This window comes from Lygodium microphyllum, chromosome 18 (genome assembly GCF_053477565.2).
Source record: "Lygodium microphyllum isolate KBCC chromosome 18, Lygodium_microphyllum_v1.1.10, whole genome shotgun sequence".
In the NCBI taxonomy this organism is placed as follows: Eukaryota; Viridiplantae; Streptophyta; class Polypodiopsida; order Schizaeales; family Lygodiaceae; genus Lygodium; species Lygodium microphyllum.
The window spans coordinates 35,469,182-35,486,799 of NC_141152.1; the positions used below are offsets into that span (position 1 = coordinate 35,469,182).

Below are 17,618 nucleotides of genomic sequence, written 5' to 3' on the forward strand. Positions count from 1 at the left end.
TTCAATAGGAAAAGGGCAAACAAAAAAAGGTCTGAAATTAAATACTTCCATATAGATATATTGAAAATAAATATCCATATTGAAAATATTTGGATTGCAAAATACGACAATCAAAAAATTTAGAATAAATAATTATCGGAAATCGAATGCAAACTAGGTCAATTGAAAATCAGAAATAAATAATTGTCGGTTAATTACAAAGTAGATACGTAAAACAAGGAAATTCATGCTGCAACAGCCCGAAAAGCAGAGGCAAAATTGAGAGAAAGTGTGCCAAAAAAGAAAATAAAAGAGAAAAAACTTGAAATGTAGAGGAAACAAATAATTTAGATGAATAAAAAAATGAAATGTTTCTTCGGTTGTACGAGAAGTAACATAAAAAATAAAATAAAACTTGAAATTGGAAAAAAATAAAGACCATGAAATTTGGAAAAGTTAAAAGAATAAATAAACAAAACAAATGAATAATGGAAAAGATGGAAAAAAGACGGAAATTCGTCCTGGCTTCCTCTCTCTCACCCAAAAGACCATCCATCCTCTTGTTTTCCTTTTCTTTCTCTTCTTTTATTCGTGATGAAGGAGCACAGCACGCGCTCCCGCCATAGCCAGGGAGCTTGGGGGAGCTTCGCCTCTCATCTATCATGTCTCTGTATCGCCAGCCATCATGAAAGTCCCTGCTCGCAGCATCACAAGCCCCTCCAAGAAGAAGCCTCTCCCTCGAGACGCCTCCTCGGCCGGGCCCTTCCGCAGTCCGGTTCGCGATCGCAGCTCCATGGACGCTTCCCGCAAGCAGGACATAGCAGAAGTAGTAACAAGACCATGGTGGGATCAGCAGGCAGATTGCTCAGATTCCATCCCAGATGCTTTCCTTCATGATGACGGTGCGCAGTTGATCCTAGGTACGAAATCCGGCCATCTGGTGCCTTCTATCGGTCACGTAGATCGCTTTCCTTGCTCGGATGCTGATCAGGATCACTCTGATTACCTCCAAGTGGATGGGGGAACTCAGCGATCCCCCAGGAAGCCTTCGAGGCCAATTCAAAGCCTCTCTCAGAGCAGCGGGCACAGCCAAGAGGAACTCTGCTTTGCCGAGGTGAATCCTGTCACGTTTGAATTAGCCCCAAACATCGCTTTGCATGAGGCGCACCGGAAAGAATCTTGTGAGAAGTGGGGTCATTTTGGTCGCCAGGACATAACTGCAACCCTATCAGAGATCAGTTCTTCCCATAATCTCATTGGAAACTGCTTTACCCTATCCATGCCAGAGGGTCCTGATGAGCATCCGACCACACACCAGGCCAAGCCTTCTTCTACTGCAAAGTTGATCTGCAGTTTTGGTGGCAAAATCATGCCCAGACCTGTTGATGGCAAACTCAGGTATGTTGGAGGTGAAACTCGCATTGTGACAGTCTATAGGAGCATGGACCTCAACGGCTTTTTATCCAAGATGATGCAATATTATGGTTTGCCACTGCGATTCAAATATCAGCTTCCTGGTGAGGATTTGGATGCTCTCATTTCCGTCTCTTCAGATGAGGACTGGCAGAATATGATGGAAGAGCATGACAAGATAGAATCAAGTGGTGGGCTTTCCAGGCTTCGGTTGTTCTTTTTCACATCTCCTGCAGAGCTTGAGGTGCAGCAGGCTGGCTTGAAGAATGAAGCAGATGATGGTTGCGTTGATTTGGATCACAGGTTCATTAATGCTGTCAATGGGATGGAAGGCAAATTTTGCACGGTTGGTCTTGATGATGAAGGAGCTCTTCCACGCGTCAGTGAAAGTCTTGGGAGACCAACTCACTATGAAGTAGCCAATGCAAGGACCTATTTGAAGGGCCCTTCGTTACCACCATCTGCTCCCTCATCTCCACCATATGCACCTAGGCATGAGACAGATTTAAAATCTGTAGGGGTAGATTCGTCTCTTCATATTTCAAGTGACCATCTTAGCAAAGTGATGATCAAACCTCATGGCTATGAGGGTGATGTCAATCAAGATGGTTCAGGTAGCTCCTCAGGCATTTCTTATTATGATCAACACTACCATGTAGCTACTGATTCACCTAGGATGGCACTTCATGATGTAGCAATTCCAAGGTGTGAGAATTGGCAGGTTTCTGAGACTGGTATGCACCGTGTAGACTCCAAGAGCAGACTCATACATCAATCAGAGCATCAAACGGAACTTCAACTTGATCGTAGAACCCCATTTGCCTATCCAGAGCAGAGGTCTCATATGCAGCAGCCATCTGAGATGCTCCTTACCCCTGGAGAATCTCAGCATTTTTTTCAGCATCATAAGCAAAATCTCCAACAGCAGCAGCAGCAGCCACTTCTGCCAGCATGGCAATCACAGATGAAAGGGAATGTGGGAAGGGTCGAGACACCGAAGCATGCCCTGTCAGACATGCATAAACAACATCACATTCTTCCTCAATCACATCATCAAGCTGCTTATCGTTGCTTGCACCATGTAGCTGGCTGTGACGGAAATGCTTGGAATGCTGAACACTTTGCTGGCCCTTCATTTTACCAAGGGTCTAGGCAAGGCCATGGGCAAATCCCCCCTGGATTGTCACCAGCTCCTCCGTACCAGATTGGTGCAGATGCTTCATCCCCCAGGGCGTTAACTTCTGATTATCTGGGAAGGTGTTCTTGTGGTCAGCAACACTCTCACGTCCACAGGGGCATTTCTGTATCAATTGGTGACCAGCCGCACATGAGAAGACCACCCCATTTTCCTGATCAGCCTTTGAGGAAGCATGGACTGAATAGCTCTTCCAGATTCTTAGATAGCTGCAGTCACTGTGGTGAGCCTCATGTATGGCACCAGCACGGCCATTTTGGTGGCACAGCTGAAATAGAGCAAGGGGAGCAGTTGTGGCAACAGGCCAATGGGAGGCATATTCCAGAGAATCACATACAAGAAGTTCGTTCAAAAAATCGCATACCTTCGTATCATGATACTGCTTTTGCAGAAACTTTACTTGCATCAAATGGTCGCCTTGATTCAAACAAATCCAAATACACATGCAGTGAGTGCCATGACCCTAGAGTGCATGAAAAGGTCATGTTACATCAAGGATATACAGATACACAAAATAAAGCAGTGAATATAGCCATGCAGCTAAGGCATGGAGAGCCGGAGGGTTTAAACGATCCTTTCTCAAAACGACTGGCCTTTGAACACATCCCTTACAAGGATGGGGAAACTAGACAGGGTTTTGAGGAGGATAAATTTGTTGGAGGCCAATCATGCTTTGGCGTCAGTCAAGCAGGAGGAGATCATGGCCAAAAAAGAACACAAGCAATGCCTGTTGAATTAATGTCGCAGCATGGTAACTTTTCAACATATGCAGTCCCTGTCAGTCGGCCACCCATTATAGAAAATCCTCATGTCTCTCTGGCTGCAGGCCAAGTTCAGTCTCAATGGCGTTCAAATGTGACAGACTCATGGGCTCTGTCCTCTTTGGACCCAAGATTATGTTCTGATGTAATTCCTTCTGCCCATGTGCACACTGTGAATGAGGCTGACTCTGCAACCTTTGGAACTCCCATTAGCAGTCACATCTCTGACTTCATGCTAACACATAGAAAGATAAATAATTCAAGTGTCATTGGCCAACCCACAGAAAATCATGGGCAGGGCCATGGTGCTGCTGTCGCAGAATCTTTCAAATGGGAGAAAAACAGCAGGTCTACAAGTCCAATTACTGTTGTGGGTGAAGCAGAAGTCGGACCTTCACACGTCTCTCCTGTGTATTTCGATATGGCATGTTCTGAATGTGATGTGAAGGTGCCTGCCATGCACGGAAGTGCTCGTTTGTCAGGTGTTGATGGGATCCCTGCAGGCAGGTTGGTACCCTTGCGGACAACACCTGCTGTTTCTGTCACAGGGCTGGCAGCTCCTGCAGCTACTTTAAGCATGGCTATGTCACCAAACTCTCCAGCTTCCCCAGTCTATGACCAGAGCCCTTTGAGCAGCACAAATTCCACAGAGTTTTGCTTTGGGCAAAATGGAACAGGTTGCATCCAAGATGGATTTAGTAAAGATGAAGCTGCACTTACTTCTGACATGTCTCTCACTGGGCAACTGGCAGATGGTATGATCTCATCTATTCTTAACTCAGATCAAGGGCCCTCTAGAAGTAGCAAAAATGCGGATCTCAAGGTGGATCATATGCAGCCCAAGCAAGTGGTTGTTAACACCATTAATGAGAAAGCTGCCGGGTCACTGACAAAGGAAGAAAATGCAACATCGACACCCATCACTGAACAAGACAGAAGCTGGTCTGTTGCTGAATCAAGCACAGTTAATGGCTGGCTGAAAGTAGGCACGGATGAAAGTCAATTAGCAAGGGAAGCACCGATGGTGCTAAATGGTGCAACTGATGAGCTAACAGATGGGGTATGTGGCATGGATGGATTTGCCATTCAGCTGACAAGTCTGCTAGTCATATTGTTCAGGCATGGCTTGCTAATATATTTGTATTTTTGTGCTCTTGTGAATCAGGTTCCCCAGGTTAATGGTGATGAAACTGATGATATTTTTTCGAAGGAAACAGAGGAGTCAGCTTCCTCCCAGGCTGAAGCAGAAGCAAGAGCTCGAGGTCTACAGGTGAGCATTTTGCATGATGTTTAAGTAAAATGTCATGTCTTAGTTTGGGTGCTGATGCCAGCAGTGACACATGTATCATCAGATTATCAAGAACGCTGATTTAGAAGAGCTAAAAGAGTTGGGATCTGGAACTTTTGGGACTGTGTTCCATGGAAAATGGAGAGGTTCAGATGTTGCAATCAAGCGCATAAAAGCAAGCTGTTTCATGGGTTCTCCTTCACAGCAAGAGCGACTGGTAAAATTGGATAATGTGCCAGCTCTTAGAGAAACAATTCTCAACTGCATGTATGATGACCTGAACATTGTGTGGCACAGATAGCAGATTTCTGGAAGGAAGCTTGCACACTAGCCCAACTCCATCACCCCAATATTGTTGCCTTTTATGGTGTAGTGCCTGATGGACCTGGCGGGACATTGGCAACTGTGACAGAGTATATGGTGAATGGCTCTTTGAAGCAGGTTTTGCACAAAAAGGACAGGTATTACCCGCATCTTTTTTTCCCTGAGAGCCGGAGAGTAAGGTTCTATACTTATTATTTGGAAGCCTTCTGTTGGCGCCTTTGGGCGGTTCTCTTAGGACTCCCGCTCATACTTTGTATACAGGACCATAGATCGTAGAAAGCGTCTGTTTATTGCCATGGATGCTGCCTTTGGAATGGAGTACTTGCACAGTAAACAGATTGTCCATTTCGATTTGAAGTGTGAGAATCTCCTCGTGAACATGAGAGATGCTCATCGGCCAATCTGCAAGGTTACCTTTTGGGTGACCAAAATTGGGATATCACATTTGATTGAGTAGGCTGGGTTAGGAGGAGTGAATGCTTGTATAATATCACATTCAGTTGTCAGTTGATAGTTCCTTTGCTATGCTGCAGGTTGGCGATTTTGGTCTCTCAAAAGTAAAGCATAATACACTAGTTTCAGGAGGTGTGCGTGGAACACTTCCATGGATGGCACCAGAATTATTGAGTGGCAACTGTGGCATGGTTTCAAATAAAGTATGTAGGCTTGCTGAATGGTCTGGGGATGTGATATACTATGTTCTTGTCCCTTGTTCATAATACATATCTGTATGTTATTTGATCACATTCCTTATTGGTTTCATACAGGTTGATGTTTACTCATTTGGTATTGTTATGTGGGAACTTCTCACTGGGGAGGAGCCATACGCAAATATGCACTGTGGGGAAATTATTGGTAAGGATAAATTTCAGTGCAGCATGGTATGTTGTTATTAAGTTCTAGGACTTCATTTGTATCTTTGAGCAGTTTAACATTGAATCTGTCACTTACTACACTTGAAATTTTAGTAACACATTTTGTGTCCGAAGTCGTAGGATTCACTTACATCTAGTGCCATTAGGATCCTGTATGTGGGCGTTCTCACTATTTCGTATCGCCTTCATCTGTGGTTTTACCAACTTATGCTATTTGTGCATCATTTAAGAGATTCTGTACTCTGGTAAACAGGGGGGATAGTGAACAATACATTGCGTCTTACTATTCCAAGTTGGTGTGATCCTGGATGGAGAAGCTTGATGGAGCGATGCTGGTCACATGATCCCTCAGATAGGCCAGCATTTTCTGATGTTGCCAAGGGGCTCAGGGAAATTGCTGCATCAATGAATATTAAATGACGAATAGCAGATAATGATGATATTGCATCTGTTAATATACGCAGGCAACCTTGTATATACTGCTCAAGCATCCGCTTGTCATTTAACACAATGATGGGCTGTTCTATAGTATGATTTAAAGGCGAAGGACCTTCTCATAATATTAGTGAAGACTCCATGACTCGCTAAAAAGTTTTGGTTCAGAATGTTAGAGACAAGTGTTTATATCTTTCAAAAGGCCTGAGAAAATGTATTTAATGCTGGAGAACTCCACATTGATATGTTGTTATTTGATATGTCATGGAGAAAAAATATTATTTTATTCATCTTGATAATCCAGAGCCATTATGTATCTGTAAATTTGCTCAGTTTTCAATGCCATTGGACACTTATGCTAAGAGAAGTACTAATTTTATCCTTAGTTAGAGCTCTTGTTTGGAATCTACATTGTAGTGTGCTGGCTGTTACTACTGCAGTCTGCAAAATAATAGAAAATTGAAGGATTTGATGCAACAACTAAATTTTCAGGCTCTGCAAAGTCTGTGCTTGAAATGAAGACTTGTATATTTGGCAAACTCAGTGACTTGAAAATATATCTGTGCTTTATCGCTGAAATCGTTGGAATTCTTTCAATTTGAAGAACTTGATTCAACAACCAAATTTTGAGGCTCTGCAAGGTCTGTGCTCAAAATGGAGACCTGTATTTTTGGCAAACTCAGTGACTTGAAAATATATGTGCTTTATCGCTGAAATCATTGGCATGCTTTCATCATTTTAAAGCTATGGACCCACTTAAAGGCAAATATGCACACAGCTTGCTGCACTCTTTGGTTGCTGCACATTGACTGAAGTTTCCAAGCATGCACTAGTGCTCAAATCTGTTTCCTTTATTCTCCATGCATTATGAAAATGCCTTGTCTTACATCATTGTTGTCTTACATCATTGTTGTGTTACCTTTTTTGACACCATTGTGCCATGGGAGATTTTTAATATATAGAATTTGTGTTAGCAGCTCAATGCAGTCATTGTTTGTGTTAAAGTGGATTGTGGAAGTATTTTTGTTAGCATGATGTTGGATCATTCAGAGTGAAATGCGTATAGGCCGTCTCCAACATCAGCAGCCATCCATCAAAATTAATTGATGGTTCAGATTATTTGAAGGCTTTCCAATAGTTTCTACTAGGTAAAGCAGTCTTTGATGTGGCAAAATGTACCATGTTCTTTGTTGGATGCATGTGGGAAGCTGATTCCAGTTGATATGTGCTTTTTAAAAACTTGGTTAGATCAAGTTGGATTCACAAAAGCTTGCTACTTTTTTGAACCATGTGGCACAATTAAATCAAAGTATCACGAATTAACACGAGTTGGCATGCTATTGTAAAAGATGTAATGTCACTTGACCTCTAGTCATCTCACGGTGTGGTGCACCCACATACCGTGATAGTTGGGCCATCTACCACAAGGCTTGCCGAAAAGGAGTTTGCATGCACTTCCACCTTCAACTATTGCCAAGTTGCCTATATGGACAAGGCATTGCAAGTGAGTGGTTACTAAAATTGTAAGGATCATGGCCATGACATGTTAGTTCATGTATCCCCAATTGAACAAGATAATCATGTATGAAGAACCTGGTTTGATCAAGCTGGTGAGAACTTGTTGGACAATTATGTAGTAACTATCATCGGTGAGAGCTCAAGCAATAATGCAATAGGGGTGGAAGTGGTACAATAGGGTAGGTTTTGGAAGATTGCATTTGATGGGCATATTACTTTTGAAGGTTGCATAACTTGATTAAAAAGGAACAATTGAGGGGATGTAGATGAGGCATATGGCTGAGGCATACCCCCACGATATCACACGATCACTAATATGCTGATTAACTCAGCTTGCATGCTTAAGGAAAGTAGCATATATAGTTAACCTTCATAGCAATGTGGAACATGACACCTAAAAGGTTTTTTTCACTTTGCCTAATAGTTGGTCTAAGTTTATACTTGGAATATATGAATGCATACGATAACCAAGAAATAATAAGTATAGTTGATGTATTGAGTTTTGATGCAAGCATGCCATGCATGCCTTTCTACCTATGAAGTAGCCTCCAATAAACTTTTTATTGATGATAGGTGGTTGAATTCTACACAATTAAAATAAAGGGTCGCCATAACTCGTGATGGTTACCCATTGTCATCATGCATCCCACATTAATTAGCCTATGGCACAAACTAGTACAAAGGCTACATTTGACTTACTTTTTTTTTTCTAGTGCGGAAAGGATTACTAGCTTCATTTTCATCTACATTACATTTGTATGTACTCTTAGCTAACCATTACTTCACTAACAAGAATCTAGTATGGTAAACTAGTAAAATGAGATGACACGAACACCAACTAAGAACTGCTTCTAACACAGCATAAAATTTTTATATCAATCTTTAGAAATATTTTTCATATTTGGCTTGCATGTAACATGGAGATCCTCTCCTCTTGTGTAACTCTTTGGATTTTATGTGCAAATTTTTTAAAACATGCTACTATTAAGCAAAGTATTTCAAAGGTTTGTTAGATCCCATATTATTATTATTGAATAAGATAAATATAAAACACATGTGCGTGTATGCACATGCGCACATGCACACGCGTGTATTGCATAGTTTGCCACCTTAGTGATTCAATCTCTTGCACCTCAATTGGAACTTGGGTGATAATTTAGTCTTTTCTCTAAGTGCACTTTTCCATGGCTCCATTTTGGACAATGCAACCTATGGCTCCTTTTTCAACTTCTTGCTCTTGCTAGCTACATGCTCTCTTTGCCTCTTCCCTTTGTTTTGGCTCCCACATTGTCTCTCCAAGTAAACAAAGAATCATCTTTTTCATGTTGTGGTAATGTCATAAGATTAATACATGTGAAGAGCTACTAGTATTATTTGTGTAAGATTATGCCTTTTGACATAGGTATGGACAATAACCATGCTGTTGGCTACTACCATCAAGTGATTTACATGACTCATAGGTAGCATTTCTATCATTATAGAAGTAAACTTTGATGAGAAAATATTCACAATCTAAGTGAAAGATGGCTTCTCAAGCATTTGATAAAGAAGGTTTGAGAATTTGTATGGATTGATAAGGATGATATAATACGAAGCTTAAAAAGATTTAGATATGGTATGGAGTTATGTTTATTTTTTATTTTTGTTAGTAGCATCACAAATTGAGTGTATTTTAGTTGACAAGTAATTTTGGTGGTTGATGGGTCTCCTCTTATGTTGTGAGATGGCACATATAGGAGGGGATGTGCACCTTCGATGGTTCTTCCTTGTGTGCATGTTGATAGGATGAGCGCCTTGAATGGTTCTCCATTATAGTGCCGGGCACGTTCCTAAGAACGAATTACTTTTTGTCTTGGGTGGAAGATTGATGTGGGGACACCTATCCTTTCCGGGTGTGAGACTTGCAAGTGTGAACGCGGGTGAAGCCATACATGGGTGATGCCACAATATTCATATCTCAAGTGTTAACGTCTACATGATTTGATTATTTAATGGAAGTCCAATGATTATGTGATTTATTATGGCTAGCTGCATTTATTTAGTTAGTTATTTTTCTAACATGAATTTTTGAATTTTTGGTAGCTGATGTGTAGAGTAAGATGAATTGGATACATGCGGCGAGCACAATTTATTCCATAGATTTCTTCATTGAATTATTTAAATAGACGCATTGCCGTTTATTCTAAGGAGTGCACACGTCCTCTTTGTAAATATTTATTGATATTTGAGATTCTAGGAGATGTATTGAAGATATTCTAGAAATATTTTATTGTTCTTCTCAGGAGTTGTGAGTTGTGCAATAGATTGCAACCATCTATTCAGTGAACTAAAACTCTTTTATGAAAAGAATGATTGTAAAGGGCCTATCTTTGGGCAAAGCAAGATTCATTTTAATATTATAAATACAGCATGGAGGAGGTGCCCACTCCATGTATGGGGGGAGATTGCACCCAATAGTGTGTCGCTCAATTTTGCTTTACTCTTCTTTAAGTCTATTTAGAGTTTTATGAGTCGTGCTTTCATTTTTATGAGTAAAAGAGAGTGAGGGAGAGCTTCTTCTGCTCGCTACACACAAGCCTTGCATCCGATCTATGCAACATCTTAGCTTAGAAAGTTTGCACATGCATACAAAAATAAGTAATAGAAGTTTACTAGGAGCATGCCAACAATGAGTGCTTGTACATAAGCTTATTGCATAGGACTTAAGTGCATTCCCAACCATGAGTAGAAGTATGTGGATCAACTTGAAGATGGCTCAAACCTCATGGCAAGAGATTGTAGAGTAAGGAGTATGTTTCAAAACCTACTTGCATTTTCGATTCGATAATGTGATTCTCTACTCGTGGTTTGTGAACCATAGGTAGGACTTGGAACCTATGTATTAGAAAGCCATACATATTGAATAATGAGGAGAGCATGATCCCCATATTTGTAAATTTGGAGAGAATTGTGCAAGCCTTCCATAACGTATATTGTGTGGTATTGATGTAGTTCACATCAATATACTTTGTCATGGTTCAGATGAGCCTGCCAACCATTTTCATTTCTTTATGTAGGGATGCTATTTTTTGACATTGAACAAGGAACTTTGTCATTACATCATGTCACATTAGTATACTTAGTCATTGTTTCTATGAACCTTCTAACCATTTTCCTTTCTTTTTGTAGGGATGATCTTTTTTGACATTGAACAAGGAGCTTTGCCATTACATCATGTACTGCCATCATGCTTAGTATTTTCATTCCCCTATATATGCAACTTCATGTATCTTTATTGAACTAGATAGTCGTTTTTCCTTTGGCTTGGTAGTGAATTTAATTGATCTTATTCATATTTACATAGCATTACAACAATCAAGCTATTGTTGCTAAACTGCAAGGAGAAAATAAAGAAAAGAGGCCCATAAATTTTGATGAGAGCTGTGCAATGTGTAATAACCCACTGATACTTTAAAGTTGTCGAGTGAGAGATCATGTCAAGTAAAACTCCTTCCATTTCTCTTAGAGCTCTTTAATATTCTCCTATGCCTTCTCTTGTGCATTGGAACAAGAAGAGGGTCGATCAACAGAAGGAGGAAGGAACAAGGCATCTCATAGTGTCCGTGTGCCATACTACCATTCATTGAAAACCCTGCACATAGATCCTTGCACTTGTGTACACCCTTGTGCACTTGTGTGTGCTTGTTGTGTGTACTCTAGTGCATGGGCACTTGTACTGACACTTTTACATACACTTGTGTGCACTCCTTAGCACTTGCACTTGCATCTTACACTATGTACACACCCCACCCTTGTGCACATACACCTTATACCTTAGTGTGCATCCAAAAGCACCTCTTACACACAATCACCACTACACACCCTTGTGCTCACCTTGCACCTTAAGACACACCATAGTGCACTGCACATTTCGCAAGTACACTACACTTAGGCACACTTCTACTATACTACACTACAGTTAGGCACACTTCTACTATAGTATACTCCAATGCACTTACCCTAGGTGATTGCACAATACACTATCACTTGCACTCCGCTCTCCATCCTAGTGCATCACAATGCACTAACCCACCCTCACCTTGCATACCCTCTAGTGCACTATCCCCCTAGTGCACTACATATATGCATATTGTGCACAACCTTGTGTACTAGTGCACTACCCTAGTGCACACACGCTTGTGCACTACCCCACTTAGTACACTACACCCTGCACACAACCTGGCATAATTATTTGCATCACACATACATACCATTGTGCACCCACTACTAGATTAACTCCACTAGATCACACTGTGCACTACTACCTTCTAGTACATACAAGTGCACATCATTGTGCCACGTTCACAAGCACTTGCAAGAGTCTCTTTCCTCTCACTTCCAAGCCAAACACCCATCCTATTTGTAAGGGAGTCTCAAAGGGAAGGAGGAGGGAGGAAGGGAGCACCTTGCAATGCATTGGGGTGCACTTGTATATGCACATGCACTAGCGTGCACTGGGGTGCAATCGTGTGCACTCATGTGCATTGGCATTGACACTGGCACACATACTTGTCTGCACTTGATTGCACTAGCACTTGCACATGCATTTGTATGGCCTTTTGTGTGGTCTTAGTGAGTGAATCAAATCCACGTCAATCCACATCCACTTTCGAACCTACATGGGACTAACTAGAAACTTTGACCCAACTACCAAAACAAGTAGATTCATATATAATCTAAAATTTGGCAAGAACTATAGCAAGCAAGAGGCAAGCATCGAGTTCACATTAAAATAGTAGAGACCTTGGGTATCAATATTGGATCGAGGAAGTACAGTAAAGCAAAGAAAACCCCTCAAATCTCTCAAAGGTGGGATGAGTGGTGAGAATTGATGGAATCTCAGTGAGGTGATGGCCAATGAAGGAGTTCTCTTAAGAGCTATTCCATAAGAAGAGTTGAGGTGACAACACAACTATTTCATCATCTCCCTATCTACAATAAAGCCTCAACTAGCCCAAGTAGAATCCCCAAATGGCTCCCATATGATATAATGACAAGAAGCTTGGTTAAGCATGACAAATGCCCTATGGCTGGAACATGTCACTAAATTTGTGGCCAAGGAACAAGAGTCATTCCTAAAGACCCTAAAGTAAAGCTCAATCATAGGGAGGCTAGACACAACATCAACAATTATGGTAGCATAGTCACTCAAATCATTGTTAGTGTAGGGGCACCCCTCCATGATAGCATGCCACTACAAGACACAGAGCCACTTGTATCATCTAGGGATTTGTTTGAGGATACTATAGAAAGGTAAAAGAGATAGGGAACCCCAACCCTAGTGATGATCTAAGCAAGTGCAGAGAGAAGAGGAGAAAGGAGACATTGAAGAAGAGTGGTTGATAGTTTGTGTCACTAAGAAGTTGTCAAAAAAGGAGTGGAGAAAATTAGAGGCTAGAATGAAGCAGTCCTAGGAAGAATATGAGAAGCCCATCAAAGCATTTAGGGAGGATTCCATGCATAGTAAGGACCAAACCATTGCCCACCAATAGGTATAACAAATCTTGTAGCCCAAAAAGGAGGAACCAACTAGTGATATAGCAACCCTTTGTGAGCTAATGGCTCAAATGAGAAACATGAAGGCACATATCAATGAGCTAGTAGAACCACACCTAAAATGATCATCACTAATTCTAGAAGAGAGGCCTCCACCGTGACAGACATAGCAAAAAATGTACATGGATCTTCCAAGGGGCAAGGCACAATCAGAAGAGTAGGAGCCCTAGAGCAGATGTGTGAAGAGCATAAAAAGGACAGGTAGATGTACTCAAGGGCAATTAAGAAATGTAAGGTAGGTCAGGAGAAATGCAAGATGAATAAAAAATGCCTGCTGGATTTTGAAAAGCAAGTTGAGGAGCTTATCAATGAGCTAGTAGAACCACACCTAAAATGATCATCACTAATTCCAAAAGAGAGCCCTCATCGTGACAAACATAGCAAAAAATGTACATGAATCTTCCAAGGGGCAAGGCACAATCATAAGAGTAGGAGCCTTAGAGCAGATGTGTCAAGAGCATAAAAAGGACAGGTAGATGTACTCAAGGGCAATTAAGAAATCTAAGGTAGGTCAGGAGAAATGCAAGATGAATAAAAAAATGCTTGGTGGATTCTGAAAAGCAAGTTGAGAAGCTTCAAAATCAATTAAGATCAACTAAAGGAGAATAACAAAGTACTCAAGGAACTTCAAGAGACTTGGTGCTTAAGGAGCTCCAATACAAATTAAAGGAGCATGAGAAAGTACTCAAGGAACTTCAAGAGAAGCATGTACATGAGCTCCAAAATCAACTAAAGAAGTGCAATTCAATGCTTATGAAGCTTCAAGATGTGATTAAGGAGTAGGAGACAACATCGAATCAACTTCAAGAAAAATTCAAAGAAAAAAAGACCTAGCTCTCAAAGCCCACAAGGCAAAAGCATCTTAATTGAGCATGAATCTAATAAAAACCAATCACTAGCTATAACACTTGCACTGGAAGTGGCCTAAGAGAAGGAAAAATTAAGACTACATGAAAGAAGTAATCTCGAAAATCAGCAGACACAGAGCCGATTGAATGCCTCATATATAGGTCCATAGGAAAAATTAAGACTACATGAAAGAAATAATATCGAACATCAGCAGACATAGAGCCGATTGAATGCCTCATATATAGGTCCACAAGAAACCATATCCATAAGCTTGATAGAGACTATAAGCATGGTAGAGAATGAAACACAAAGACTCTATGAGACAACTTGGATATAGTGAAAGTCAACATAGAGTCCAGTTGGAAGTCTGCAAATTTGTCATGGCTAAGTAGCAAGAGCTGTTCGAGGAAGGCCCATATGCTTCAAAATGAAGATTCAGAGGAAGTTAAGGCATGACTAGGGTTGATCCTTGACACCTTGGAAATCATGGTAAATATTGAAGCAATTAATCTAATGTGACGAAAGGGACAATCAAAGATGAAAAGTTGAGTGTTCACATGGAAAATCTATAAAGATGCAACGAACATATAACATGCTTTGAAAATTAATAACAAGAGGTGGAGACTAAAAAATGCAATGCCATGAAAAGGAAAAGTTCAAAGGCAATGAACAAGAACATAATGTAAAAATATGCTTTTGGTGCAAAATCAAGGTGTTCACATTGAAATCAAACAAAAACCCCAAAAAACACTCAAAGCACTTAAAAAATCAAGATTAAAAAATTCATAACTAAAAATAGAGCGATGTAAAAAGTAGAAGTGTCCCATCAAAGGGATGAATAGGATCATGAACTTAAAATCCACTTTTGAGAGGTAGATAATAGATGTTCTCATGGAACACAAATAAAAACAAATAAAATTAAATAACTAAAGCTTATGAGCATAACTCACAATGGGGGAAAAAGAAAAAATGTGAAATTTGATGAGAGAAACATGCTCATGGATCAATATACAGATATAGGGAGACAAGCAGGTATTTAGATTTGACATAAAGAAAGCATGCACAATTAAAAAGAGAATAAAAAACATTGTTTGGGAGGTGGGAAAGGACAGAATTGACAGGGAATACACCTTGAGGAAGGTATTAAGGTTGCCGTAGATTTTGAGATAGAAAAAGAAGGCATTAACATGGGATAACACGTAATGGATCGTGCACAAATACACATTCCCACACTTAAAAACATAAATAATTGTTGGGACCAAAAATGGGCCCAGACATTGGCTCTAAGGCTCTAGTCAGGCCTCTTAAACTCACCCAAACAACCCCATGGCCTTGTGGCCAAGAGCGTATAGACACTATGAACTATTCGAACCAAAGAATGCATTTGTAGCTACTATTTTTAAATCGTAATCCAACATGTTGCCCTTCCCAACTCCAAGCAATTGGTGTACCTAAACATAATAGTGATATACACCTTGTATCACATACACATGCAGCATCCCTTAGTGGATTGATGTGGCCCCACTACTACAACTCTCTTACACCCCAGGGATTAGTCCCAGGATGTGCCATTCCAACATAAAGCACATACGCAACATAGTCCTCTATTTTAATGAGATGTTCTAGGAGATAATTCAATCCTTACCAAATTAGGCCTCAAAGAAAACAATCATCTAAAACTACAACTTAGGGAACCTCACACTTAACGTGGGTCAAATATTCGCAAACAAGTGCTATGCATCCAAGAGATAATTCTCATGATACCATGCATATAGAATATGGATGCAAAGTGAATGCCATAGAGTGCAAAAACAAGTAAACTTATAGATTAAATAGTGTGGATTATGTGCAAATAAGTTTTTTCACGATTTCGCTCTAACGCAGTGCGTCGTTTGCCACCAAAATGATTTATGCTGTTGACTTTATTTCAAGATGTAAAACGAATGCATCCTATATATCAAGATATGCATAAAATTAGATTTCAATGGATTCTTAACTCCCTACAACCCTTTTTCCCTATCATTTATGATTTTGTATCGTTGGTAGGTGTAAATAGTATTTTTAATGTGTTTTTTATATGTAAATATACACTTTAATATAAATAATGGGGATAAATTGAGGCTAAAACTCATGCCCTAGCCCCACCATACATTCATGGACACATTCATAACATTCTGTAAAATTTTCATGCACAAAATCGATTTTTCTCAATTTTTCTCAATTTATCTTATTATTCATTATTATTTTTTCTAATTTTCAAACATGTAGAGCTTGCATGAACCAAGATATAGCATTATACTCCATATGACCCATATGAATACCAAAAGAACCATGAAAACTCATAAAACCCTCAATTTCTCTAAAATTCCACAATTTTCGTGTTGTGGATTTTCTTGATTTTCATTTTTTATTATACGAACAACAAGAACCAATTGAGAATTTTGATTTTTCAAGAAAAGAAAATCATATTCAATCATTTTAGAACATTTTGCATAATATGCACAAACGATTCATCATAAAACGATAGACACAATCACTTACGCATTTAAATTAGTATGAATCCACTCGCATCTCAAAGTCGGAAAGCCATGATGCTCTTCCATGGACATTGACACATTCCCAACCTTCAAATTACACTCCATAACACTTCAACATCATCACACATCCAAAATCTATCGCTTCAGCCCACCCCTCTCTCGCATAGATTGAGCCATAAGAACAAGGTGCAGAAAGGAGAGAGCGATGAGACAAAAAAAACCGATTTCTGAATTTTATATTTATTCCATAATTTCTCACATAGTTTGTGGTGATGTAAAGTGAAGAAATTCTTCCTCTTAGGCCCTCGAGCATTCCTCTCCAGCCCTGGATTCCTCTCCATTCAACCAGTTGGGCAAAATTAGCAAATCGATGGATTTGAGGGGGCACAAAAAAAATTCCCTTCATGTTGGAAAAATGAGCTTTAAGCTCTTATAATCATTCATTAACTCTAATGATTAAAATAATTGGTTCATTTTTCACATATTCACACTTCCTTGGAGTGGTTCTGGCCTTGGACATGTGAAACTAGCTTCAATAATTGGTTCATTTTTCACATGTTCACACTTCCCTGGAGTGGTTCATTAAAATATGCACAACTAGCTTCATAGCATTGAAATATATCAACTTGGCCTTCGTCATGCTCTTTCTAACTTTTGGATCCAGTAGTTGTTTCATAACACCAAACCTTGCGGGGATTAAATGGGGGGTCAAACGACCTCTGATTGACAAACGGAGACTTGTGTTGGGTTCCTAGCGTCGAAATGCATCCAAGAAAACTATAGCTTCTTCATCTGCACTCGATTCATTTTCCATAAAAAATTACTCTTTTACGCCTCTAAGGCCACTTT

The 17,618-nt window shown here is 40.0% G+C and overlaps 1 protein-coding gene across 2 annotated transcripts; it reads left to right on the plus strand.

Annotated features, from left to right (window-relative positions):
• Positions 1-548: 548 nt before the first annotated feature.
• On the plus strand, positions 549-6,849 carry LOC148020749 (RAF-like serine/threonine-protein kinase PRAF). Of its 2 annotated transcripts, XM_087698568.1 has the most exons (8): positions 549-4,408; positions 4,514-4,618; positions 4,701-4,853; positions 4,934-5,097; positions 5,222-5,369; positions 5,494-5,616; positions 5,728-5,815; positions 6,089-6,849. In XM_087698568.1, the coding sequence occupies exons 1-8, from the start codon at positions 665-667 to the stop codon at positions 6,253-6,255; spliced, it is 4,692 nt and encodes a 1,563-aa protein (XP_087554694.1). In that variant the 5' UTR covers positions 549-664; the 3' UTR covers positions 6,256-6,849. The 2 variants fall into 2 exon arrangements, 1 of the variants encoding a protein (XP_087554694.1); XR_015694584.1 differs by lacking the exons at positions 5,222-5,369; positions 6,089-6,849.
• The last annotated feature ends 10,769 nt before the right edge of the window (positions 6,850-17,618 follow it).

Bases quoted from the DNA above. Each gene is read 5' to 3' on its own strand.
- LOC148020749 (XM_087698568.1), top strand. From the start codon at position 665: ATGAAAGTCCCTGCTCGCAGCATCACAAGCCCCTCCAAGAAGAAGCCT. The intron at 4,409-4,513 runs GTATGTGGCATG...CTTGTGAATCAG, and splicing joins CTGATGAGCTAACAGATGGG to GTTCCCCAGGTTAATGGTGA. The intron at 5,816-6,088 runs GTAAGGATAAAT...TCTGGTAAACAG, and splicing joins GCACTGTGGGGAAATTATTG to GGGGGATAGTGAACAATACA.